This window comes from Lotus japonicus, chromosome 1, assembly GCF_012489685.1.
Source record: "Lotus japonicus ecotype B-129 chromosome 1, LjGifu_v1.2".
Classification (NCBI taxonomy): Eukaryota; Viridiplantae; Streptophyta; class Magnoliopsida; order Fabales; family Fabaceae; genus Lotus; species Lotus japonicus.
In genome coordinates, this window is record NC_080041.1 from 23,843,299 (window position 1) to 23,871,069 (window position 27,771).

General features: G+C 38.1%; 3 protein-coding genes across 6 annotated transcripts; 2 read left to right on the plus strand and 1 right to left on the minus strand.

Annotated features, from left to right (window-relative positions):
* The first annotated feature begins 13,364 nt into the window (after positions 1 to 13,364).
* LOC130734200 (protein yippee-like At3g08990) lies at positions 13,365 to 16,238 on the plus strand. Its single transcript, XM_057586552.1, has 5 exons — positions 13,365 to 13,653; positions 14,564 to 14,607; positions 14,903 to 15,011; positions 15,126 to 15,181; positions 15,322 to 16,238. Exons 1-5 carry the CDS (start codon positions 13,558 to 13,560, stop codon positions 15,425 to 15,427), a joined length of 411 nt encoding a protein of 136 aa, XP_057442535.1. The 5' UTR covers positions 13,365 to 13,557; the 3' UTR covers positions 15,428 to 16,238.
* Positions 16,239 to 18,384: 2,146 nt separating this feature from the next.
* LOC130734199 (protein yippee-like At3g11230) lies at positions 18,385 to 21,650 on the plus strand. 4 transcript variants are annotated; one of them, XM_057586550.1, is made up of 6 exons: positions 18,385 to 18,529; positions 18,707 to 18,831; positions 20,505 to 20,548; positions 20,978 to 21,086; positions 21,196 to 21,251; positions 21,388 to 21,650. In XM_057586550.1, the coding sequence occupies exons 2-6, from the start codon at positions 18,736 to 18,738 to the stop codon at positions 21,473 to 21,475; spliced, it is 393 nt and encodes a 130-aa protein (XP_057442533.1). In that variant the 5' UTR covers positions 18,385 to 18,529; positions 18,707 to 18,735; the 3' UTR covers positions 21,476 to 21,650. The 4 variants fall into 4 exon arrangements, with proteins under 4 accessions (XP_057442533.1, XP_057442534.1, XP_057442532.1 ...); XM_057586551.1 differs by having other exon boundaries at positions 18,386 to 18,529; positions 18,714 to 18,831; XM_057586549.1 differs by having other exon boundaries at positions 18,390 to 18,626; positions 18,714 to 18,831.
* Positions 21,651 to 25,064: 3,414 nt separating this feature from the next.
* On the minus strand, positions 25,065 to 27,094 carry LOC130731723 (protein TRANSPARENT TESTA 1). The gene is made up of 2 exons (XM_057583970.1): positions 26,738 to 27,094; positions 25,065 to 25,684 (listed from the first exon to the last, which is right to left on the minus strand). Exons 1-2 carry the CDS (start codon positions 27,065 to 27,067, stop codon positions 25,295 to 25,297), a joined length of 720 nt encoding a protein of 239 aa, XP_057439953.1. The 5' UTR covers positions 27,068 to 27,094; the 3' UTR covers positions 25,065 to 25,294.
* Between the last annotated feature and the right edge of the window lie 677 nt (positions 27,095 to 27,771).

Genomic DNA, 27,771 nt, shown 5'->3' on the forward strand with positions numbered 1-27,771 from the left:
TTCCCAAACAATTTTGGGGAGAAGCTGTCCTTTCGGCCACATATCTCATAAACCGAATGCCTTCCTGTATCCTTGACTTTAAGACCCCATTATCCACACTTTAAACCACCTTTCCAGCCAGCAAAATCCTTTCTTCCATTCCATTAAAAGTCTTTGGATGTTCAGCCTTTGTCCACAACCTCAACCCCCACAGTAGCAAACTGGACCCAAGGTCTATCAAGTGCATTTTTCTTGGTTATTCTCCCCACCAAAAAGGATATAGGTGCTACTCTCCCATAACTAAACAATTTTACCACACTATGAATGTAACTTTCTTTGAGAATCAGGCCTATTACACCAAAGTTGGCATTCAGGGGGAGCAATCATACAGGTATCCAACTAAAACTTTGGAAACTTTGGAATACCAATCTTTGGTACTTGAACAAACTGAACCTGCACAAACCTTACCAACCCAAGCCTCCTCTCAACCAGCTGAAACAACACCTAAGCCAATTGAAAGGACAACAGAAGTTGTAGCAGAAACTGAAAATGATGGAGTTGAAGTTCTAACTTCATCCCAACAGAATCAAGACCCAAAAGTTCAAGGAGGAAACTTGAAGACTTATGAAAGGAAAAGGAGGAAGGAAGTAGAGTCGAGCACAACTCCAACGCAGAACCATGAGTCCAACCAGGCCCTAGAAAATGAAGTCCCTACGGGTAATGTTGTTCCTAATTCTGTTCCTGTTAACATGAATGCAACTGACACTGATATTCCTATTGGCATGAGAAAAGGGGTGAGAACTTGTACTCAACACCCTATTGAGAGATATGGTTCATATGGAAAGTTATCACAAAAATACAGGTCATTTGTAGCTGCAGTTGACAACATAGAAATTCCCAAAAATATTCAAGAAGCTCTGCAGAAACCTGAATGGGCAGCAGCTGTAACAGAAGAAGTTCAAGCACTGATAAAAAATGAGACTTGGGAAATCACCAATATACCAGAAGGAAAGAGGCCAGTGGGATGTAAGTGGATATTTTCAGTCAAATACAATGTTGATGGACGTATAAACAGGTACAAAGCCCGGTTGGTTGCAAAAGGATTTACACAATCACATGGAGTGGATTATGAAGAGACATTTGCACCTGTGGCAAAACTCAATTCTGTTCGAGTCCCGTTATCTTTGGCAGCAAATCCAGATTGGCCTCTTAACCAACTAGATATAAAGAATGTCTTTCTAAATGGTGAGTTAGAAGAAGAGGTGTATATGCAAATACCTCTAGGACTTGAATCACCCAACACCTCAAACATGGTATACAGACTCCGTAAATCACTATATGGCTTAAAACAATCACCAAGAGCATGGTTTGACAGACTAACAAGGGTTGTCAAAGAAGATGGTTTAGTTCAATGCCAAACAGACCATACTATGTTTGCTAAGCACTCTATGGATGGGAAGATAGCCTTGTTCATTGTCTATGTTGACGATATCGTTATTACAAGAGACGATTATGACCAAATCAAGCGTCTAAAGAGTCTCTTAGCCAATGAATTTGAGGTCAAGGATTTGAGCCAGCTCAAGTACTTTCTAGGGATGGAAATTGCTCGGACAAAGAATGGCATTTATGTTTCTCAGAGGAAGTACACTCTGGATTTACTTCAAGAAACAGGGATGCTCGGATGCAAAGCAGCTAATACCCTCATAGAGCCGGTCAAAAGAAGTGAAGAGGAAAGTATACCAGCTGATAAAGATAGATATCAAAGTCTGGTTGGAAAATTAATTTATCTAACTCACACCAGGCCAGATATTGGCTTTGCTGTAAGCTTGGCTAGTCGCTACATGTCAAACCCAACTGAGACTCACATGAAGACTGTGAACAGAATCCTCCAATACCTAAAGGGATCACCTGGTCGAGGACTTTATTTTCAGAAGAACTCAAAAAGAGGCATTGAAGTCTACACTGATTCAGATTGGGCAGGTTGCTTATCTGACAGGAAATCTACCACAGGCTATTGCACTTTGTATGAGGAAATATGGTAACTTGGAGAAGTAAGAAACAATTTGTAGTAGCTAGGAGTAGTGCAGAAGCCGAATTCAGAGCTATGACACAAGGTATTTGTGAAGGAATTTGGCTCAAACGAATGCTGGATGAGATCAGAATTCCTACCAATTACACCATGAGAATACTGTGTGACAACAAGGCTGCTATAAGCATTGCTAAGAATCCAGTTCACCATGATAGGACAAAGCATGTGAAGATTGATAGGCATTTCATTAAGGAGAAAATTGATCAAGAGATTATACGTGTTGATCGCATTCCATCATGCAAGCAAACAACAAACATTATGACTAAAGCTCTTCCAAGGAACATATATGAAAATATCATATCCAATCTGGGTATGATAGATATCTTCCACCCAGATTGAGGGGGAGTGTTGAAAGTCAAATGCAATTAATTAGCACACTAATTAGAATAATTAGAGTCTGATTTGTACAGCTAATTAGGACTTTTATATCAATGTTATTAGCATTCATAGAGAGAATATTTTCCTTGATTTTTAGGCTAGAATAGTGCCTAGATCTTTAGTCATTTGTATTCTATAAATACTGCTCATGTATCATTTTACCAATCAATATAATATCAGACATTTTCCGCAATTCTAGAATTCAGAAATCTCATTGCAGACCAGATCACAAATTATGTTTTAGGATTCCAATTTCCATAATAAATTGGTGACGACGGTAGATATAGATATGTTAGTTTATTTTTCTCTAAATATGCATGGCCAATTAGTGTGGAATGCTAACAAAAAATGCTATTTATACAAAACACTAACAGTTGTATCTAATTAGCAATATACGAATTTTTTTAATCTGCACTTATGTCATAATCTTAATCAGTAATTTTGATGAAATATTTTCAATATCAAATTGAAATAATATCTGTCTTCAATAATTAGGGGTCAAGAGCCATGAGGAGGAAAACATGGGCGAAGGGGTGCTTCAAAATATTGGAATTAGAAGCTTCAAAATATTTCTTTAAAAATTTTGAAATTAGAAGTTCTGCATAATTTCACAACCTCTAACAATTTTTATATATGCAGACTAAGAGTATCATAAAGAAATCATTGGCTATTTGACAATAGAATGCTCTTCTGGCTGTTCTTGTTGCAAGCACGAAAGCAATGAACCACCAATGAAGAGGATTGGAGCCTCATCTAGAGCCATTTCCAGGAGTATGAGTAGCAGCCAAGACCCTATTCCCATGTACATTAATATAGTCTTTAGATCATCAGTAACTTGGCTTTACTAATAAATTCCTTCAATTTTGCATATTCAAATCATTTCCTAGAAGATAATGAATCTCACTTCTTTGCTCATTTCTGTCACTAATAACTAATAAGGATTATCTCAAATTCTTAATATTCAAAAGAATCTATTTCAACTATTTCATAGCAATCAACCTGGAGTCAGTTAAGTTGGATTGGATCCTAACCGTACCGTTTGAGTTTATCTGATGGCTGTAATTAAGTCCTTCACCTCTCAATATGCCCCTAATTATATATAACAACACTAACAGAAAAAATCCTAATTAATAGGATATATATAGACATAAGATGACATATATAATAGTTGTTGCACATAATGAGTTTGCATGTTTAGTGTATATGACAAGAGAGATAATCACAAATTTTCAACTTGAGGAAATTTAAAAGAGTTCATAATTGAAAGAATCATGAACCAACCCTCAAATTTAAGAGACCCACTCTTTGTAAGAATTGCATTCTTTTCAACTCTCTCAAGACCTCAAAGCTTATTTAAAATCGTAAAAATATTTAAATAAAACATAAGTTCATTTATAAATAGAGTTATTGTAACAAAAAATAAATAAATAGAGTTATTGTTTTTTTAACTGAAATATAGAGTTATTGTTATATATATCAACATGTCAGTTTAAAGCTACTCATAACTCCTACCTAGCATCGCTTATTCAAGAAATTAGGAATTTAATTCCATCCTTTGCTGCTGTGTCCTTTAAACATGTTTATAGGGTGGCTAATAAAGTTGCTCATAGCATAGCTAAACATTTGGCTTCTCATGGAGATGAAGTCTGGCTTGATAGTTCTCCTGTTTGTTTTAACTCTTGTATCCGGTCAGATACTGTGGCTTTTATCTTTTAATGAATCTCTTATTTCTGTAAAAAAAACACGTTTAAATCTATAATCAAATCAATAAATATACAATATTTAGATAATATAATAAAAAACCAATGCACCAAAAACAACAACAGTAAAAGAATTTATATTAATAGTTGATTTGGGTTAGTTTGTTGGTCTTTTGGAGCTTTTGCAATGTTTTCATGCTTTGTACCAGTGTTTTCGTGTCTTGTGTTGGGTTCTCTTTTTTAGAGAGTCTCAATCTTCTTTATATATATTATATATGATTGATCTTTCTAAACAAAGAATTTATATGAATTGTACTTATGTAACTTGGTTGGTCATTGGTTTAAAAGATTTTATGAACATCATAAACTTAATTTTTTAACTAAATAGACTTTTGAAAAACTCTTAAGCTTATTTATTTATTGATTTGGAGGTTATGCGAAGTATGACTAAGTAGATATTTTGTTAATCAAGTGGATTGACCTAGTAGTTCAGCACATCGTCTATTAAGCAAATGGTTGGTTGAGAGTTCAATTCTCAACTCTTGCGAATGCGAAAAACTCATTCGTCAACCTCCTACTACCTTTTGCGGTGAGGGTGGGGTGAAAGATTTATTTAACTAATAATAAAAATGTAGATATTTTGTTTAGGAGCATATTTCAAATTCAAAAGTTGTAATCTTTTCAGTTGTTACTCACACATATAAATAGTAATGTAATCACTCCTTAACCCCAAATTTCAGAGACCCACTCCTCCCAGGGAGTTGGGTTTGGGGCCCCCCCTATGGGGCTCCACGCCCCACCTCATTTTTTTTAACCAAAAAATGCCCTACGGAAATAACACTTCCGTATTCACTAAAATAGAATACGGAAGTTAAACTTCCGTATTATATCTCTGACAGACATCACCTTTTCCACCATTACTCCTCCCTCCACCAACCCCTCCACCATTACTCCTCTCTCACCAACCTCTCACCAGCCCCCTTAACCCCCTCAATGCCTCCAGACCACCCTCTCTCTCACCCTCTCCTACCTCACTTTCATTCTTCCTACCACCACCACCACCCTCTATCTCACCCTCTCCTACCTCACCATTGGATGCATTTGAGGTAAGTGTTGTTTGTTCTTTGTTGTTATGTTGAAGTAGTGGAAGTGGTTAGATTAAGTAGTTTAAGTAGTTAGATTAAGTAGTTTGAGCAGTTAGAAGGATGAGTTTTTGAATTCTGAGCGTGATAAAATACGGAATACACATTTCCGTATTTAATACGGACATGTATAGTCCGTATTGAATACGGATTTTTCAATTCCGTATTCAATACGGATTTTCCAATTCCGTATTAAATACGGAGTTTGCAATTCCGTATTCACTACGGATTCTAAAGTTCCATATTTAATATGTACAGGGATGACAGATTCATTTTTCTTCCGTGAGTCACAATTGATTGAAGCTGGATTTCACAATGGTCAACCTGAAGAGGCCACTACAGAGGTGCCACCACCAGCATTTGTGCCCCCGTGTATAAGTATAGATGTCTCGCATTTATTTGCAACTGATCAGGTATTCTGTGAACAGATTTTTGCATTGTTTTGAGAGTGTAATATATCAATTCTTATTATGTCTTGATCACCCTTGTAATCAATTCTTATTATTATAACAGATTTTCCCTACCCGTGATGATCTTATCAATTGGGTTCATGGAATTGCGATTGAAAATGGATATGTTACGTTGATCACAAAGTCAGATTATGGTGGGAATGGAAGCAGAAAAGCTTATGTCATGTTGGGGTGCTAGAAGCATGGTAAATATGTTCCCTACAGAGACCCTGACCTTGTTGAAGGGACGAGATCACAAAAGACAGGTTGTCCTTTTCGACTAAAAGGACGACCTAGGAAAAATGGCATAGATAGAGATTGGCGGCTAAAGGTGATGGAAGGTATACACAACCATGAACCAGCTAAGTCACTACTTGGGCACAATTTTGTTGGTCGTCTAAAACCCGGAGAGAAGGAGCAAGTGGGAAAAATGACAAGGAGTTGGGTTCCACCGAGAAAGATGTTGTTGACTTTGAAGGAAAACAATCCTTCAAACTTGACTACCATATCTCAGATTTATGGTGTTTGCAAGAGGTTAAGAAAATCCCTCCGCGGGGGATTGACAGAAATGCAACACTTGTTGAAGAAGTTGGACGGTGACAAGTATGTCCACTTTGAAAGACATGAGCCTGGATCGGAAGTCATTAGAGATGTATTTTGGGCTCATCCAAATGCTATCAAACTGTTCAACACATTCCCGTATGTAGTGATTATGGATTGCACATACAAGACAAACAAATATGCAATTCCCTTGCTTAAGATTGTTGGAGTGACTTCCACAGATAAGACATACTCCATAGCCTTTTGCTACATTGTTAATGAGGGCACAGATGACTACGTTTGGGCACTGGAGTGTATGAAGTCTCTATTAGCTGATCAAGCCATGTTGCCTAAGGTGATTGTTACTGACAGGGATCTTGCCTTATTGAGTGCTGCTAAGCAAAGCCTTCCTAACACTACACATTTATTATGCTTGTGGCACATCAACAAGTGTATTTTGGCAAAGTGCAAACTCTATGTTGGCACAGATGATTTTGCTGAATTGGTTATGATGAAGTGGGCAGAGGTGGTGGATGCTGCAACAGTTGAAGAATTTGAAGTGAAATGGATGCAATTGTTTAATATGTGCAAGGCAAAATACAGCAACTTTACCTCCTATTGTTCTACTACATGGTTGGTCCACAAGGAGAAATTTGCCAAGGCATGGACAAATCATGTGATGCACTTTGGAACAACAACAAGTAACAGGTAAAAAAATTATATGAGCTTAATTTATGCGTTGTTTGTTCATTTGATAGATTGTTGTTAATAAGATATCTATTTGTTGTTTGCAGGGCTGAGGGTGCACATGCCAGTTTGAAGAAGATGTTGCGGGATTGCAAGGGTGACCTGGCCACTTCATGGGATGCGTCGCATAGTTTGACATGTAATCGACATGCTGAAATATTAGCATCGTTTGAGCGCAGTATTCACAGAATTGATCACATTTTCATGTTCCCATTTTACACAAATATTAGAGGATTTGTGTCAAACAAATGCCTGCAGCTCATTGACGCTGAACATATAAGAATGAAGTCCTATGGCGGATGCGATTGCTTGTTGAGAGAGACTCATGGACTACCTTGCGGTTGTGAACTTGCAGGTCACCGGTCAACCACTCTCTTGTCAATTAATTCTATTTGTTATTGAAAGTGACACTTTTGTGAACTTGCAGGTTATGAAAGAATTCCATATGAGTCAATTCATTCATTCTGGAAGAGACTGAGTTGGGAGCATGTACCTGAACCTGTTGCAGATACTACCAGCAACCATATTTGCGGCCTGAACCATGGAGATATGCAACCAGAAGTTGAGGCATTGACACATTATTTCAGTTCTTTGGATACTGGAGGGCAGAGTATGGTAAGGAGGAAGCTTCAAGCGATCTATTGTCCTGAAAGCAGTTCACTTTGTACTCCTGCGGTTAAGATAAGGTCCAAGCGCACTCTTAAGGAGAATGAGAGAATACCACCCAAGAATAAAGCAATAGGATCCTTGACTCGTGATCTTTCAGGTTTTGAACATGTTGATAGGGAGATCAAAGAGGCAAAGAAGGCTTCACAACCACCAAAGAAGAAGAAGCGTGTGAAGAAGTCTGATACAAGCTATTTCATGGGTCATTTTCCATCCTTTTTCCACCCATATATACAAACAGTTCAGAATGTTGAGGATGATGGTAACTGTGGCTATAGAGCCGTTGCTGCATTACTCGGACTACCATCAGGTGAGGAAAGTTGGTCATGTGTTAGGGCAGCTTTGATAGAAGAACTTGAACGACATAGAGGATTGTATGATGAAATGTGGTCCAGACATGTGGTTAATGCCTTACATTCCCGACTCACTCTTCCTCCTGGTCATCCGGCTACCGAGGATAAATGGATGCAACTGCCAGAGATGGGATACCTTATAGCAACCAGGTTCCAAGTGGTTTTCATATCCATCTCCTCTACGGGTTGTTGGTCATACCTTCCACTAAGAGGAGAAGGTCCACCGGATGTACATCCTGTTATAGCTGTTGGTCATGTGATTAATCACTTTGTACAGGTATTTTTTGATTGAGTACACTAACATCCAATTGGTGAATTAATTTGTGGTATTTGCAAGTTATCTAATTTTATTGTTCTTCTCTATATAATGTAGCTCCATCTAACTCCTGGACATTCTATGCCGCCAATTGCTCTCCAGTGGGAACGGTATGTTGATCCCACATCAGTACGCTGGAACGCCCCATATGATACACGTTTACGCAGGTTCACGTCAGAATTCGAAGCTTGACTTGTTACTTTTGGTGTTCCTCTTAGTCACCAAAGCTATGTAGACATCACCTCAGATTGACAACGCACTTTGTGTAATATTCATTTGTAAACGCTCTGTAATATTAATCTGATGAGCCTTGCCCTTATGATGTTCATTTGTTGCTTTTAATAATATTAATTTGATGGTCATTGTTATATTGATGGGCCTTATTATTTTGAAACAGCACCAGGGATAATTAACATAGACAACCACTCTGTCATCAGAGTCCTGTCATTTCCAACCACTCTGTCATCAGAGTCCTGTCATTTCCAACCACCCCATCATCAGAGTCCTGTCATTTCCAACCACCCCTGCATCAGAGTCTTGTCATTTTCATCCACTAAATGACGAACTTGAAACCTGACATTACTCTCTACCACCAACCAACCCCAACCACACTTGTATTATCCACCAAACACCATAAATCTTTTGACCATTCTGCTATAAATCTCTCTGGGTTCTTTATTCTTCTTCATCCTTTTCTTCATGTCTTGCTTTCGAAGATAAAAAAAATACAATGGAACAAGACTGGGATGCATTAGTCCGCCGTTGCAAACGTCAAGGCAGCACTTCTAGCAGCTCTCGTCCTCTCATTCCTGGGCCAGCTGGCGCCGTCCAGGCTGCCATGTATGGCCGTAGATCCAACCCTAACACACTACTCATTCCGACCCAAGAATTTGTGAGGCGTGCGCTCGAAGACAGATCAACCGAAACCGATCCTGATTTCAATTCAAATGCTTGGCTTACAGCCCTGCAATTGGTGGAATCTGCCACTCCGCTGGGCACAATCACAACGAATGTTGAGAGAGTAGAGAGTGTTGTTGCTGTTATTAAATCATGCACTCCCAATGGTTTCGGAGATGCCAAAGTTACCCTCAAGGTATTTGCTCGTTTTTGTCCAGCTTCTTTAACCGTAAATATTTTGCCTCATTTTCTCTCACGATTGCATTGATTTAGGACCCTACGGGCACCGTTGACGCTAGCGTCCATCGCAAGGCCTTCACTGACGGCGAATTTAGGAATGCCATAACTGTTGGATCTGTTCTTGTTCTCCAAAAGGTCTATTACCTAAACATTAATCTTGCTTCCTTTGAACAAGTACGCATTAATCTTTTAAATTTGCAATTTACTTGCAGGTTGCTGTGTTTGCACCGAGTAAATCTGTTCGTTATCTGAATATAATGTTGCCCAACATAGTCAAAGTATTTCCACAGGATAGCGGACCCCACGACTTCATCGATATCACTGAGGATTAATTTTGTTTTCGTGTTGCTTCTGAATAATTTTGTGTACCCTTTAAACTGCTTGCCATGGATTATTTATGTTACTTATCCTGCCTTTGATTATTTACGGTGTAGTTATACGGGTTTTTTTCAATATAAGAGTCGGCATATAATGAGTGGAAATAGAAAGCATGATTAATATAAAGAGAGTCATAATACAAAGAGTCACATGTCATAATATAAAAATACACAAAAAATATACAAATATACAATCAATCACTCGCCCCGACCCCTACCGGCCCCCCTACGACCTCTAGGTCCACGGGCTCTGCCTCCACGGCCTCTGCCTCCACGCGCACCCTCTGCAGGAGCACCCTCTCCACGGGCTCTGCCTCCACGGCCTCTGCCTCCACGCGCTCTGTCTCCACGACCTCTGCCTCCCGCAGCTCTAGCTCCTCGGACAGCAGCAAAGGCTACCCCCTGGGTACCAATGAAGGCATTGGATCTAATAAGATCCAGCGCCCTCTCAGTGAGGGATCGGGAATGCGTGCCCACTACAGGAGCATCTGGCACCTCGAGTGACTGCTCCAACAAGTCCACGGCCCGACGCATAACAGTCTGCAAAAATAATGTACATACATTAGATACAAATAAAATATCATGAACAAAAAATCACAATTGAATGGAAAATAAAATTCAAACTTACCACCGCACTGAACTCATCCCTCCTATCATCAGGGATGATGAACCGATGGGACACAGCGCTGTACCACCTTATGTAATCCTCCACAGCCTCTCCCGGATATGTAGCAGGGATCCCCTGAGGGCGGAGGTGCGGCTCAAACTCAGCATAGGCAGCATCTGCGGTCTCAGCAAGGGACCCGGTCGTCTTGATCTCAGAGGGGTGTCGAGGGACATCCTGTATGAAGCCAAACTGGCGCAGAACCCTCTCTGGTAGATGCCGTCGAACAACACGGCCAAATGGCGACCGGATGTAGCCAGAATACATGGCCCTCGGATCCCGTGGTCGATGAGCCCGATGGTCCTCAAATGGGGTCCATATAATGTCATCCACCGTCAGCTCATCGAGCATGACTCGCCTCTCATCAAGGCCTGCATGCGAGACCCGGGACGTAACCCACCGCCGCGCCCTAGGCTGGTCCTGCGAGTACTCCGGATCCGCCCTCCGGATAATGACGCGATCAGAAAGGTACTCGTAGACCCATCCTAGCAGGAGCGAGCTGAAACCTCCCATCTGGGCCGTCCCCCTCCAGGACGCTCGACTAAGCTGGTCGTATAACGTAGCGAGCGCAATCGCGCCCCAAGCGTACTCGCACACTCGGCCAAGATCCTCCAACATCCCTATCCAGTAGACGGTCGTATGGTAGCCGCCGCTCTTGCTAGCAAAGAGCGTCGCACCTAGCTGGTTCACCAGCCAAATCCGCGCAGCGTCCTCATCTCGGTGCTCTACAATGAAATGAATTAAGTTAATAGTTTATAACAATACAATAATAATAGATACAATTTAAACAAGTAATAATTAAGACATACCCGCCAACGCAGCCTCATACAGGGTCTGCAAGACCCCAAAGCGAATAGTCTGGCACCTATTCGTATCAAACTCAGCCTCATAAATACCAACAGATCCTCCCATCAATTGAGCACAGATCGTCCCTCTCCCCCCTCCCAGGCGTATAGAACCTCGACCCCATGGGGAGATGGAGAAGAGCCGACACGTCGTCCAGGGTAATAGTCATCTCCCCGAACGGCATGTGGAAGCTACTAGTCTCCTCATGCCATCGCTCCACAAGGGCCAAAATAAGGCCTGCATCTGTCACCGGGTAGCTGCAATAGGGTAGCTGATGAAGACCCGTCTGCTCCATCAACTCTCGAACCCGCCTGTGACTGTCTGAATCACCATCACAAGCAAGGTTCCAAACCTTCCCCCCAGCTGTGGCCACCTTCAACTGTCGACGGTCCACATACCGCTCGTCTGTGCGTAGGAGTGCATGCCACGCCCAGGGAGCCTTGTGATCAGCATAATGGGTGAGGAGCGACAGCTCAACAGGCCCCCCCAGAAACGGCGGCAACCTCTGGATCGGGTCATCCTCGCCACCCTGTGGCTCCTGCTCTAGCGGCAGGACATCAGCATCAACATCAGGCGGAGGAATACTGTCCTCGTCATATGACTCCTCGCCGGATGAGGCCTCGCCGGATGACTCCTCGCCGGAAGACTCCTCGCCTGAGGACTCCTCGCCTGAGGACTCCCCGCCTGATGACTCCTGGCGAGGTAACTCAACCGTGGGAGACGGCGGAGAATCAACTGTAGGTATCTCAACCGTGGGAGACGGCGGATAATCAACCAGAGGCAACTCAATCATGGGAGACGGCGGAGAAACAACTGGAGGAGCTGAAGCCTCCACCGCCTGAGAGGTTGCAGCATGATCGCCGCGCCGGCTAGAAGCATGTAACCGCCGGTGCCTATCCTCAGTAGCCCCGACATCCTCACTAGAAGCATGAGACCTCTTTCTGTTCTTCATTCTCACTATATATTCAGAGCAAACATTCACTATATATACCATTTCAGCCATATACAGAAACATGATGCAAGCAAATGGAAAATTCCTAGAATTTTTTAAGTACATAGATGATAATCGGATCTTCTGTGGATTATGCATGCTTGGATCAACTTTTATTTTCCTAATAATCAATTATGGCATCTATAAACTACTCACAAATGCTTTGGAAACCTTCTATAATTGATTCTGAACCCATAATCAATTATAAGGGTTGGGTTTGGTTCTGAGATGAATACGGAAAACGGTTTTCCGTATTGAATACGGAAAACCAGGTTCCATACTAAATACGGAAGACCGTTTTCCATATTCAATACGGAAACCGGTGATCCGTATTTACCCAGAAACGCCATTAACGACAATGATGAATCGGCCCTAAACCCAAACCACATTCAAGACATTTCAGCCAACAAAACCTCTACACAAGCATCAATCGACTACCCTAGGGTTGAATGATTCACATAATTTCAAGTTAAATGGGAAAAATCCAAAAATACTTACCTCTAGGTTTCAATTCTGAGAATGGGGAGAATGGGGTTGATGAAGAGCTTTGATGGAGATGATGGAACCTTTCAAGTACACGGTTCAAGCAAGGGGAGCGACGGAGATCGAAGGTTGAAGAGGGGAGAAGAGCAAGGGAAAAATACCGAAATGGGTTTGAAATGGGTTTGAATAAACCCTTGCCGGTTTAAATACTAATATAATACGGATATGAGACTTCCGTATTCAATACGGAAATGTGTCTTCCGTATTCTATTAAAGGGGGGCTTTCCAGTAATTTCCCCACTTTAAGTGGGGCGCGGAGCCCCATAGGGGGGCCCCAAACCCAACTCCCCTCCTCCCATGAGTGACAACATTTTCGACTCTCTCTCTCGGTAACCAATTTTCTCAGTCACGTTCGCGTTTTTGTTATTCTGCATTTTTTCCTTTTTTTCCCTTCTCGTTGGTTCGGCTACATTGAGAAATTGCATGCTTCCAATTTCAATTCCCTTTTTTGCATTTTTGACATTACCAGTTTGATTATCAATGCCTGATCTCTTTGTTTTCTTACTAGCCAATTTTCTCTGTTGGGATTTTTTTGTTTTTAAATTTTTTTTTCAATTCTTGTTGGGTGGTTTTGTGAAGGGAGTTTATGTTAACTGTTTTATGTGTGGTGTGAAGTTTGCAGATTAGTGTAGAGAGAAACATGGTACAAGTTTCCTTGATCAACCTTGAAGGAAACTTCTATAGTTGCAAGCAATGCCTCACTCATTTTGCTCTTGAAGAGAATATCATTAACAAGGTTCCCTTGCACCTATTTTTTGTGATTTTGATTTCTTGATGCTTGAATTTACAACTTCCTGTAACAGTGGTTCTGAGTTTTAGAAGATAGGATCAAAGAAAATATGTAAGATAAATTAAATTTAAAGTTGATTAAATTAAATTTTCAAGTATTAACATCATTTTATAATATAAATCAAAGGTCAAAATATATACAGTTTGACTTAGAAGTTATATAACATGGACAAACTTGAGGATGAAGTGCTGGAAAAGTGGACTTACTTTTCTCAGATAGACTAGGCTTATTGGAGCTTATCTATTAGAAAATGCACTAATTAAGCTCAAATAAGTGCTCTTTGATTTGCATCCAAACGGGTACAGTATAATATATCATAGTCTTCTTAAGTGTTGATCTTTTGGTATAATTTCCAAATTTGACTTTTCATCCATTTATGAATGGTCAGCTAACTTCTAAAAATCCTTTTCTAACACTGAATCCCTATTATCAGAGATATATCTAAAATATGGCTTCTATCTCGGTCAATGTATTCAAATATCATGAATTTATTGGATACTGATCTTTTGATTTATCTGCATATGCAATGGTAAAGGATGTCCTCACTACCATTGAGTATTAAGATTAAACCATTCTCTGTCCTGATTATGGCACCTATCTCTCAAAGTGTATCCATATTTAGTTTGTTCTTAAATGAGTAGATAATTTTTTGGATATATTAGAATAGTTGCTGGTTTAAAAGTACAATGCATTTTGCAATTCTACATGCATTAGTAAAATTGAAATAGTTGCTGGTTCACCTTACTTTGTTGCCTATATAGGCATCTGAATCCAGATTTGTACAATGCATTTTGCAATCTACATGTATTACTAAAAATTGGAACCTGCTGACAATCTAACCCTTCTTTTCTTTTAGAATTTCACTTGCACTCATGGGGAAGCCTATCTTGTTGATAAAGTGTAAGTGTTATTTGACTTTCTTTGTACCAAATTGACTTGATCCTTAACAGTGCCAATGTAGAATCTTTAAACATCAGAAGAGAAAAAGAAATTGAGCCAAAATATAACCATCTCAGTATATTACTAGTTATATATGATGAGACCCAGTTGTGTTTCCCCTGATTTTATGCTTGCTATATAATGGATGCACTAATAGTCTAATTGCTATAGGATGGAATCTCAAGATCAATATATGACTTGGTTTTGTAAGAGTGTTTGAAATAACATATCTGTTAATTAATCCATGTTTTGACAGTGTGAATGTCACCACTGGCGAGAAAGAATCGCGGAACATGCTCACAGGAAAGCACATTGTTGTCGACATATCTTGTGCTGGATGTAGGTCTATTGTTGGATGGAAATATGTAAGGACCAGTATTTAAAGATACGATGGTTTGCGATTTATATGTCAACCTAACTAAATGCTGTTGGCATTTGGAACTTTTTTTGTTCAATATATTTATTTCATTTCATTTTAGGAGACTGCTCAGGATATGAGCCAGAAGTACAAAGAAGGGAAGTTTATCCTTGAAAGGTGACCAGTTAATTATCTATGCTTAGGAATGCTTTGAAGCTTTTGATTTTTTTTTTTTTTAACTTGGGTAGCAGTGGGGATAGCAGGAGGAAGCATTTATCACTCCATATTTTGATGACATGTGATTTATTATTGAGTAGGTATAAGTTGTTGGGACCTGGTGGCAGCATATGCTTGCCACCAGTTAATGCGATTGTACCACCACTATCGGTTGAGACCCATAGCTACGCAGCCGGCCACTTCTAATGCTGATTTGCATAATCATATCCTACGCCAGATTCTACGAAGTCTGGAGGTCTCACACAAGAACCAGCAGAAAATCTGGATGAGGATGGGAGGTGCACAGGAGGAGTTACTGCCGTATGCGCCTTATGATGATAGGGAGAGGGAGATCTTAGACTTGGGGCAGCAGCCTCAGAGCAGCATAGCAACAGCTACAAAGGACGACGATGATGCTGGTGACCACATGCAGGAAGATGATCCTTGATGGACTATTTCTCTTTTATGTTGTTATTTTTGCTATTTTTACGGTTTCTCTTTTATGTTAGTTTTTCATATTTTGTTTTTATTTTGATTGTGTTTCTGGATAGAGCCATTTTGAGCTCTCATGCAGTGTGTGGTCTGGACTTTTATGAATTGATGGTATTGCGTTGTGATTGTCTAACCGATTCTGCATGTTTTGTTATGAGAACTTCAGTGATTACCATTGAGGAGTGGAAGGAACTCGGGGGGCACAACAGTGAGAGAGGTCCTTACCATTAGTGCTCTCAAATTAAACATGGGGATTGTCAAGAAAAAAAAGGAATTATTTGAATCACATCACTTAACTGTTTAATTTGCATATGGATATTTTCACACATAAGTAGAGTAGCAAAGTGGGCTTGACCCGTCAGGCCATCCCGTCAACCCGCTAAAACGGGGCATGGCGAGCCATAGATTAAGAGACTCGCAAACCAGTACAAACCGCACAATGAAATGAGTCAGTTTGTCGCAGAGCGAGTCAATCTATTGAGTTCAATTGTTTTTTTAATCCTTGAGTAGTTTACCGCTTACCTAGTTTGAGAAATCCCTACCGAACCTAATAAATACACAGAAAATGCTGATTGTCGACGACCTTTATCACTAAAAATTGTAGATATGTTAATTTACCGACAATATCTCTAATTCAATTCTCGTCGTGCTTGTTTCTCTCGCCCAGGCCAAAGTAGCATCTCCACTTCTTATCTTTTCTAGTTCCCTCTGTTTCAACCTTCATGCGCACGCATGGCAACGTCGCCCAATTCTTCACTTTTCTAGTTTTCACCTCTAACAATCTGCACGTTTTTTTGTGGTGCCTATTCCAGTAACCCTCTCACAATTCGAATGTTTGCTTCTCGTGGATCATGTTCAAGTAACCCTCTCAAACACACGCATGACAAAATGCAAGACAATGTCGTCTCGTTCTTCTCCTTTATACCCCGATGGTAATTATTACCCAACAAGGGATTCAAACGTGTGTTTAAAATTTTTTAAGGCCCAAGTCTGACCTATTGCCGGTCATAGGCTTTTTTTAATGGATCTGACCTGAACTTTTTGAAAACCTAGCCCACCCCGATAGCCCATTTAATGACCAATTTCATAATGAGACATTTACGTTTTCTAACAAACTTATATGTGAAGAAGTTGTCAAACTTAGAGGCTAACTAGTTAAATTGTACTAAAAGAAATTTTTCTATAAACCGGCTAATAGTGTTATAAGCTACTACCTCTATTCCTATTTAACTGTCTAGAGAGATAAGAAACACACATATTAAGGAGTGAAATTAATTTTGTTGATTTTGAGGAAAATATTATTTGCTTTCCTATTTCACCCTTTAGAATGCATTTTATATTTCCTCATTTATTGTTCTTGCAAGGGCATTTCTTGAAAAAACATCATTTAATGCTCTCTTGAAACTCTAAGTTGATAGATATATAGAAACAAATTATTTTCTTCAAAGTGGACAGTTAATAAGAAATAGAGGTAGTACTAGGTAAGATTGAAAGTATATTAGATTACGTTGTGTTTTAGGGTCTGAAAGCACATTTTAAACCACTTCATATTAAGGTACTCCATCCGGTCCTTTTTATAAGAAACACTTTGGAGATTTTTCTTGGTCCTTTTTATAAGAAACACTCTTATAAAATTAAGTCAAATAATCAATACCAATGCAAAAAGACATATTCCCAATACAAAAATATGGAGGGAAATTGCAAGCACCCAATAGGTATGATCAACATTTATGGTAATTAGCATGATTGTTCTTGTAAAAAGGAAAAAACATCATTGGAATTAAACATAGTAGTTAATTTTATAAAAATTATTAGTTTTCTTGGTTTGTGTGATTTTGTCCAAGTTTTTCTTATAAAAAGGACCGGAGGGAGTATCTAATTAGGTCATAAATTCATTTCTAAATCGACTTATATCTTTTTTTTTTTGCTTCATCGGAAAGGGAATTGACTTATATCTTTGAATCACTATATAAGTTAACTTAAATATATAAAAATGCAAATAAGTTTATAATATAAAAATATTAAATCTATAACATAACAACAATTGGTGATAATATATATTTATGTTCACACATTTATTTAAATATGCCACTCTATTAGGCTTTTAAGACTTTTTGAATAGCATATCCTAGCTTTTTTTAAACTAAATATGCTTTTAAAAAAGTCTAGACCTTATCTATTTACTAGTTTGACATGACTTGATCTGAGTTTAAGGACGAAAATTTAGTTTACGGGCGAAAACAAATTTCTCGCTATAGTTCAGGAACCCCGAACATATTTAACCCATTATATATTCACACATCATTTTTTATACACTTGATTTCCACAAATTTTTATTTTTATTTATCTCCTCTTATCATCTATCACATCTTATACTTTCTCTTTATTACTTTTTATTTTTTTCTTATCTCTTCTCCTCCACATCTTTCCACATTCAGCTCATCTTTAAGGTGTGAACAAACAATTATTCCTAATCCATACACTGCTTTAAAAAAAATGCATACATCATTCAAACACCTATATTTATCTCTATCTCTTACTACTTTTTATCATATACATTACTTATTTCTTATTTTTTTTCCTTTCTCTCCGTGGGTGGTTCAATGAACATTTTCCAAAAAATAAAACAAAAATTGGTGCGTAGTGAGCAAGTTTGTGATTCTTTTAACTTTTCAGTGCCAAAGTGCAACCGTTTGATTTCACGTTGTAATTGTATTTTAACAAACAAACAAACCCCAAATTTCATAGACCCACCACCCCTTGCATTGCAATTGCATGAGTAACACCCACCCTTTTCAACTCTCTCTCTCACTCTCGGTAACCATTTCCTTCCATCAATCTCGTTTTCTCATTCACGTTGATTCGCCTTATTCTTATTCTACATTGCAATTTGCATGCTTCCAATTTCAATTTGGTACTGATCTTTCTATCTGGTTTCTCTTTGTTTTCAATTTCTTGTTGGGTGGTGATTTTCTGATAGGAATTTTTCTGAAGTTGACAGGTTACTGTGTGAAGGGAAAAACATGGGAAGGCTATTCTTGATCAACCTTGAAGGAAGCTTCTACAGCTGCAAGCACTGCCTCACTCATTTTGCTCTTGCTGATGATATCATTTCCAAGGTTCTCCACCTGCTCCCTTTTTTATTTCTTGGTGCCTCAATGTACAACTTTCTTTAACTGTGATTCTGGATTTTCTTCTTTCTGGGTAATTGTTTGATTTATAAGTTTGTTTTTTATGCCCCTGTTGGTCAATGGTCATGAATCATGGTGAGAGTGATGATGTAATTGAAGATAGGATCAAAGGAAAATATTAAGATATATTAATATATCACCTGTTGGGTTTAAGAGTAGCTGCATTTGTGTGAAATAGATTGGAATCCCCTGCTGTTTCAGAATAAGTGCAGGGTTTGCAGTTCTCAATCTACCTTTAAGAATTGATTAACTTCAATTTTAAAATGTTTATTATTTTATGATATAAACCAAAGGTTAAAATTCATGGAGTTGTGACTTAGGACTGTACATGTTCCTAGTCTGTGTGACACATTTTCAACACTAACACTCACAGTGGCATAGGAGAAAGGGTCAGGTATTGATTTTTCAACTGTGGAAGGATCTGCTGTTTGGACTGATTATGTGTGTCTTGGACAGCTATAAAGTATCATTAATTTTTTTTTGGTGTGGTGGGTATTAGTTTGTAATTGTAACAATGTCAGGATAGGGTTATTTTTTCTCGGAGCAAATGATCATGTTTCTAAGTGAGAAATGTTCTTGTATAGATGGTTCTCCTAATTCATTGAGGTTGGTCCATCATGACTTGGTAAAAAAGTGAGCTAACCCAACTTGACTTACTTTTTGATGTCACCAAATAGCCAGCTTTGCTTAAACCACCCATGGTAGGCATGTTCAACAGGTTGGCTTACTCATATTAACAAATATTAATAATCTTATAAATGCCAAAAAAAAAGAAGAAAGTGTCATTAAAAAGATAAACATGTAGAAGAAATATAGCTAATAAGAAATTTAGTACCTAAAAAAATTGGGATTGACTCTACAAAACTTAGGTGGAATCTACTTAACCCATGTCTCAAGTGAAGAAACTCACTTGTAACTTGGAAAAATGAGTCAATTTTTAAAAACTCAACCCACCTTTGAACTAGGTGGAGCTGGGTTGCTCATAAACCTGAACCTAGATTGACACCTCGGTTGATACCAGTCATGTCAAGATATGTATGAAATGAACAAACTTGAGGATGATCTGCTAGAAATACTTATATCATATTGACTATATATCTCAATAGAATTCTTAAGTGTTGTGATCTTTTGGTATAATTTCCTAATTTGACTTTTCTTTCATATTTGAATGGCCAGCTAAATTGTAAAAATCCTTTTCTAATTCAACATGCGTGATATCAGATACTTATCTAAACTATGGCTTCTATGTCGGTCGACGGTCAATGTATTCAAATTTCATGAATCATGAATTTATTGGACAGAATCTTTTGATTTATCTGCATATGAAATGGTAAAGGATGTCCTCTCATGAAACCATTGAGCATTAAAATTAAAGCATTCTCTGCCCTGATTATGGCACCTACTTTCTCAAAGTTTATCCTTATGTAATTTGTTGTTAAATGAGTTGAGAAATTATCAGAAAGATCAGAATTGCTGCTGGTTCACCTTACCTTTGTTGCCTATATGCATCTGAATCATTATTTGTACAATGCCTTTTGCAAACTACATGCATCAGTAAAAATTGGAACCTGCTGATAATCTAACCCTGCTTTTTCTCTTAGTCTTTCCTTTGCAGGCATGGGAAGGCTTATCTTTTTGATAAAGTGTACGTGTCATTTCACTTTCTTTGTACCAATTACCTTGACCCTTAATAGTGCCAATGTAGAATCTTTGAAACTGCTATGTATGTAGAATCTTTGATATTGCTGTGTCAAAATTTAGCTTTAAACATCGGAAGAGAAAAAGAAATTGTGCCAAAATATAACCATCTCAGTATGTTACTAGTTATGTATGATGAGACCCAGTTGTGTTTCCCGTGCTTTACTGCAATGAAGTTTCTTTTTCTATACAAAGTAAAAGATTAACTTTGTACTGAAGTTTCAACATCTGTGAAAGAAACTAATGCTTTTATGCTTGCTGTATCTTGGATACACTAATAGTGCAATTGATATAGGATGGAATCTCGATATTCATATAAGACTTGGTTTCGTAATAGTGCTTCAAATAACATATCTGTTAATCCTTGTTATGACAGTGTGAATGTCACCGCTGGCGAGAGAGAAGCACGGTTGATGCTCACAGGAATGCACATTGTTGTTGACATATTCTGTGCTGCATGTGGGTCCCTTGTTGGATGGAAATATGTAAGGACCACTATTTAAAAATGATGGTTTGTGATTTTTACCAATCTAGATGCTGCTGGCATTTGGAACATCTTTGTTTCTAATATATTTTATTTTTATTTCATTTTAGGAGGCTGCTCAGGAGATGACTCAGAAGTACAAAGAAGGAAAGTTTATTCTTGAAAGGTGACCATCTATATATGATGAGGAATGCTTTGTAGGCTTGTAGCTTTTGAGTATTTAACTTGGGTAGCAGTGGGGATAGGAGGAGGAAGCATTCACCAATCCATATTTTGCTGACATGTGCTTTATTATTGAGTAGGTTTAAGGTGTTGGGACCTGATGGCAGCTTCTACTTGGCAGCTCAGGAAGCTCTTGCGGGTGATGAAACTGATGCTGATGATGCTTGATTTTCTTATTTCAGGACCATATAATTTTGAATTGTACATTCTTTATGCTTCATGTTAAAATCTGCTATCTCAGTTATTAGATTTGGTATATTTGCAATAGCCCTCTATTAACATTCACAAGTTACAACAGTTACATATTTCAATTCAGATTCAAACATTTGTTTTTGCTTGTGTCTTTTCTTCATGCCTGTAAAACTAAGCATTCATCCTACATTCGCAAGCCCTTATATCATGTCATCTTTAGTTATGTAAACATAGTTAAGAAATTAACAATGTGAGAATGAATGAGCTGGAATACCAAGCCAAAATGTTGGACTTGGAGGTAACTAGTTTTTTTTTTGGTCAGCAAAATGATTATATAAATGAGGGAAGTACTAGGTGTACTTCAAACCGAAAGAGACAATAGGAACTGGTAAAATAAAATATCATGGAAACTAGAAGAATGTACAAATAAAACAGAGTCTAAAGCAAAAGCCAAAAGCCCATGAAAATCACATACGGTCCCATAGAACATCCAAAGACAACAGCCGTGATCAACAAAGGTTGCATGTAACCAGCAAAACAACCAGAGAGCTACGAAGGGGCCAGCCATGCTCCACCAAAGTACTAACAGAGGGCCCAACACCAAAGGAATTATAGCAGTGAAATGTAAATAGAGGGGTGAGTTTGCCATTCATAGAGAGAGCACCCAAAGTCTTTGAATTTTCCACGAAGCCAGACCCAGGACCTGAATTGTATAGTGTCAATGACTTTATCATATCAGTTTCTCCTTCTTTAAATATCTTTGCATTTCTGTGAGACCAAATAGACCAAATGACAGCAATCCAAACAACCCAAGCTCTTCTCCTTTGGTTTCTTGACCAGCAATTATATGACCTGACTAACCAGCTTCGTTCAGCTGTTCATCTGTTGAGTGTAGAAGATTGAAAAATAATGGTGGTCGGTGGAAACTAGAAATGAGGTGAAGTAGCTGCATATGTTGCTTTGGTTAGTAGGAGAGGATATCAGAGGTGCTAGGAGGTGTGGCATTTCTACACTAACAATTACCTATTGAGTTTAGGTGTCTCCGATCATTACTTTGAAGCTAGTTAATCCCTAACACTGCCATGGCACGTGCCATCCAAAAGGTGACATTAAACTATTGGCAGTGGGTCTAAACTACTCTACAATTTTCTTAAAATATTACCCACTGACAATAGGGATTCTTCTAATTTCGTATTAGGCCTATTGGGTCTTATTCAATAACTTTCCCAGTAATAAATTATCATATGTGTCACGTAGGCGCAAACGTGAGACATAAGCATGGCGGTTAGCGCCGCCCCTCCGGCAGGGACAAAAATCAAACGCCGGCCATAGTCTAGAATCTAATTAGGAAGTTACGTCAGTGAGGGACGAAAATCAAATTTCAACTAAAGTTTAGGGACAAAAACGTATTTAACCCAAAAAAAAAAATTATAGCCACACAAAAGCGGCGAAATGACACTTTCATAAATCAAGCACAGAACAAACAATACTATAATGCTTAAGAATAAAATGCTACATTACATAGCACACTTGCTCACAAAAATACAAACTAATTGTAAAAAAGACCTTAAATTTTGTGAATATCAAAATAAAGTTTCTAACTAATTTTCTTAAATCAAATCATTCGCTTTCTTCATTTCTCCTATTTTTAGGGTCTTGTCAACTTAGTTGGAGCGCTACAACAGAGGCCACTGAAGAGCAAGCGTGGTATTAGACCAAACATTGCAGATGTAGTGTGTTTGGTTTTCGATTTTGTGGTCCGTTTAGGGTACTGGAATTCGAAATCACACATTCCCAAGCTCTAAATGTAAGAGGCTATGGACTTCCGTTGGGTGGAAGCACGTTCATGTTTGTTATACAAACAAACCCGTAGTATAAAGCCAAACAAGTGGAGGTTGCACTAAGGGTTCAAAGGAAATGATAGGAATGAGGAAATAGGCAGGGGATTGTAGGATGAATGAGAATAAGGACGTGAAGGATACGAAAATCTACCTAAGATAAAAACCCACATTAGAGAATGGGAGAAACTCACCTAAAAATGGGTAGATGGTTAACTAGAGGTGCATGGGGAAGCCGGAGAGGGAAGGAGTGGTAACGGAAACGTACCTCCATATTGAGGAAGTGTGATGGGCTTTGTGGGAGTGTGGTCCAGTCCAATATTTCTTAAGCGAATTTCGTTTGCAACATTCCAACATATATACAATATTTTTTGGTCATCCCACCAATGTGACACTTCTAGTTTTAACACTCCCCTTGAGTTTGCACTCAAGCTAAACCTTAAGGCTTAAAGTCAAGTGTGGGCTTGTGCTCCATATGTGTAAATTTTGAACTTATTTTATAGGCCCGTGAGTACTCAATATTTCAGTTGATAGTTTTTTTTTTTTTTGTCATTGAGGCTATTTTTTTCTTTCTAATTATTTTTTCTCTATTTTTGGATTATACGTCATGAAATCATCTGAGCTCTCTAATACCACTTGTTCAAATTTGTAGATTGGGGAGAGTGATATGGGCTTTGTTGGAGTGTGATTTGACCCAAAATGCCTTCAGAATGAGAATGTTCCAAGGTAAGAATATTATCTTTGAATTGAACCCGCATCTCTAAGAGAAGTTTCTTGAGCAAGGGAGAGCTCACTAATGTGTTTTGAGCTCTTCCACCCTCCACCATGGTTTGTGGTCGATATTTTTCAGGGGATCGATCGTGCATGCCCTTGAATAGTTCACCTTTCCATGGAGTTTATATGCATACATGTTCCTGATCTAATCATTTTATAAAAAAAAAATGCAGGAGATTTTTACTCAAATGAAGGGGAAGCTAGAGAACCATCCTTATGGAATCTTATCTTTGGTTTTGATCAACTTGTTGGCAATTTTCTTATGTAAAAAATGGATAATACGTACCTTCATAAGAAGTATCAACAACCTAGGACAATGGCCTCCTCAATGGAGACAATGGCTCTCTAACGAGAAGTTTTCTTAATTAATCTCTCTTGAGAAGAGGATGTTATTTTAATTTAAATAGATTATCTGGGCTCTCTAATCATATGAATAAAAGATTTCCTCACTGGAGATAGAGTTGGTCAATTGTACCTTAGGAAATGATTCAGTACTAATGTAACTATGTAAGTGGAAATTTTAATTTCTTTTTGAGGAGAAAGCCTAGCCAGCCAAGGATACTAGTATTCATTAAAAGAGGTTTTCAATGGTAAGTTTCTTGATGTTGGAAAGGAAACTAATGTAGATAATATACACGTGCAGCTTTCTATCAACACGTTTCAAAGCATAAAGTTGGTGAAGATCGATGTTGTGTGTGAAACTGATGAATTAAAATTGTGTCTCATCCCTAATTAAATTGTGTCCCAGGATTGTGACATGTCAATTAAAATTCAGTACCGTTACGAATGTCATGTTCATGTAACATGACATAACTTCATGAGTTTAATTTAGATAGTAAATGAGACATCATTTCAAAATAGAAGATCTGTATCTAAGTGCAGTGTAATCAAAAAATCTCTAGTTCATATATAATTACTGAGAAAGAAGAAGAAACCCGTTGAGATTCCAGAATTCATGATTAGAAGGCAATGTCATAAAGCACACAACATAAAAAATCCAATACACATTGAAGCAGAATAAAGTACAAGCTCGGAACAGAATATTCAGTTCCTTTCCTTGTCCCTCTATTTAAATGCAGATAACTTAAAAATGAAAAGCACAATATTTCTATCTTTTAATTGTCACACTCATATTTCTACCAGCTTTACTAGAAAGACTGATCAAATTAAGAGAAGATCTTAATCAAAATCCTTCAGATGAAGAAGACATAGGGCCATGTCCAAACCCAAACGCTTTGATGTGATCCTTAAGAGACCTCTTGTGCTTGAAATCCGAACCACAGACACAGAGCCAGCGCTTGCCGCAGTTCTTCTCATGGGTTCTCCAGTCGCCTTTCACGGCGAGTGGCTTGCCGCACTTGCGGCAAGCAAAGGGCTTGGAGCCATGCTTCCTCTTGTAGTGTGTTCTAAGTGTTCGGAAATCCTTGAGAGGCTTGGCTCTCGGGTGGTCAATGTTGTTCTTGCATCCACTCGAGCAGCAGTAGCATGGAATGTCCAGCAAGGGTCTTGGATGAGTTCTTTTCAATGAGTCTGGTCCTCTTCGGTATTGTGATCCATGTCCCCACATATGCATCTGCCACCAACATTATGTTATGTTAAGTTGTTAACTCAATCTTCACTCTATAAATATAATACCAAAATCATTCATATTCTTCAACTACTAATTAATGATTTTTCATAAATTAAAGTTGAAGCACATGATTGACTACTCAACATGGATCATATGCAGTTTCCAGTTGCAAATTCTAGACATTTGATTTTTACACTAAACAGTTCATATTGATCTGTAAAAAGTTTAGAAAACACTTATCATTCTGCGGCTTGCAAGAGCAGCAAATGATTCAAATTCATAATTATTATGAGTACATTGATTTTTTAGTATGGGTAATTTTTTTTTTGAAAATGCATCAACATATGATTAAATTAAAATTGAGTACTAGATGTACCCAAATGAAAGTACATCAATGAAATACACGTCTATAAATTGAAAAGTGAAAACTATGAAAAACCCTAATATCATAATTTTTTAAAAAGGTATGCCCTTCATCCTAAGCATCACTGATATGTTCGAGGAATTAAGAAGAGGAATTCATTCAACTTCAAGTATACAAGTTCTTATTATGCTGCAAACAATGTATATTTAGTGAAATAATAGTGGTTAAATAGACAAATTGATTCAGCTTCAAGTACCATGGGTTCTAATTCTACTGCAGACAAATATATATATATATATATATATATATATATATATATTGGGAAGTAGTAACATCGTTTGGGACTTTCTTAGAAAAAAATGGTCCAGTTAGACCAAAAAACTTGAATGAACTCCTGTGTCATGTGTGAGAGTAACATTAAACATAATATAAAAATTATTAATTTTAGGATATATAGTTGATTGATGACCATAACACTGTCACTACATACAGAATAAAAACTTGGACAATAGTTGGAGAGAAAGTATTTCACTAAGTTGAGATTGTTGAAACTGTGGATCATGCAAAATCTCAAAAATTGAATTTGAACGTGAAAAGCTTGTTTTAGGGATTTTTCTAGCTAAGTGCGCACATACCACCACATATGCTAGCTGATGAATGAAACATTAGCTAAGAATTTATGAAGACAGCACCTGAAGGTTGTTGTAACGGTTGAAAACTTTGAGGCAAACAGGACAAGAGAAATGGCTGAACCCAGTGAGGATCTGTTCTTCAGTGGGAATCCAGTAATTGTTAGGAACTTGGGGGATTGGAGCAGCATTAATCTCAAATCTATGGTTGTTGTTGGAAGAATTGTCAGGAAGACCAATGTGTAATGCCACTGTGACATCCTCATGAGCTTGACCATAACATGAATCATGATTTTGTTGGTTCAGTAGCAAATTATCATCATCTTGTGAAGAAGCTGAACCTAGGAAGCTGCTAAGCAGAGGCAGAGGCTGAAGCTGGTTCTGATGATTCATATTGTTAAGGTAAAGAATAATGAAAAATTTGACAGGGTTTGCATGTGAATGAGGCAGGGTATAATAGCTACATATATAATATATATCTTAGGCAGGGTCCATTTGTAATTTTTTCTTCTTTGCCATTTTTCTTAGTGCAAGAGTTATAAGGGCAATGCAGTGAGAGTTAGATTTTATCAAAATTTGGAAGGATAATAAGGACGGTAGCTGGAGTTGCAGAAGATGAATTGGCAGCTAATAGAAGTTGGAAAAGAGGAGGATTGAAATTTGAAAGAAAGGGTGTGATAGGTTGCTAGGGAATAATACAGTTGAGAGGGTCATAATTTTCTTCTGAATGTCCACTTTGTTGGGGGGTCTTAAATTTTTTTCTGTGTGTCCACTTTGTCTATTTTAAGGTTGGGTGTGATATGTGATAAATTGTGTGGCCCATGGTCTCTATAGTTAGAAAGAATTGCAGAGCAGTGGATTTGAAATGGAGGTAATTAATTCACACATTTTGTTGCACTCTCCGACACGTTTGAAAATAAAAATCCTTCAGAGTCTTAGCTCTTGCTTCACACTCAATTACTCTAGGCATTTGTTCAGGTAATTTTAACGGTTAAATTCTAACTCATGAGGTGACTGTTAAATATGTTATATGCAAAAATATATGTACCATTCATTTCTTTCCTGACATTCAGACATCTATAAATTGTGATAATTTT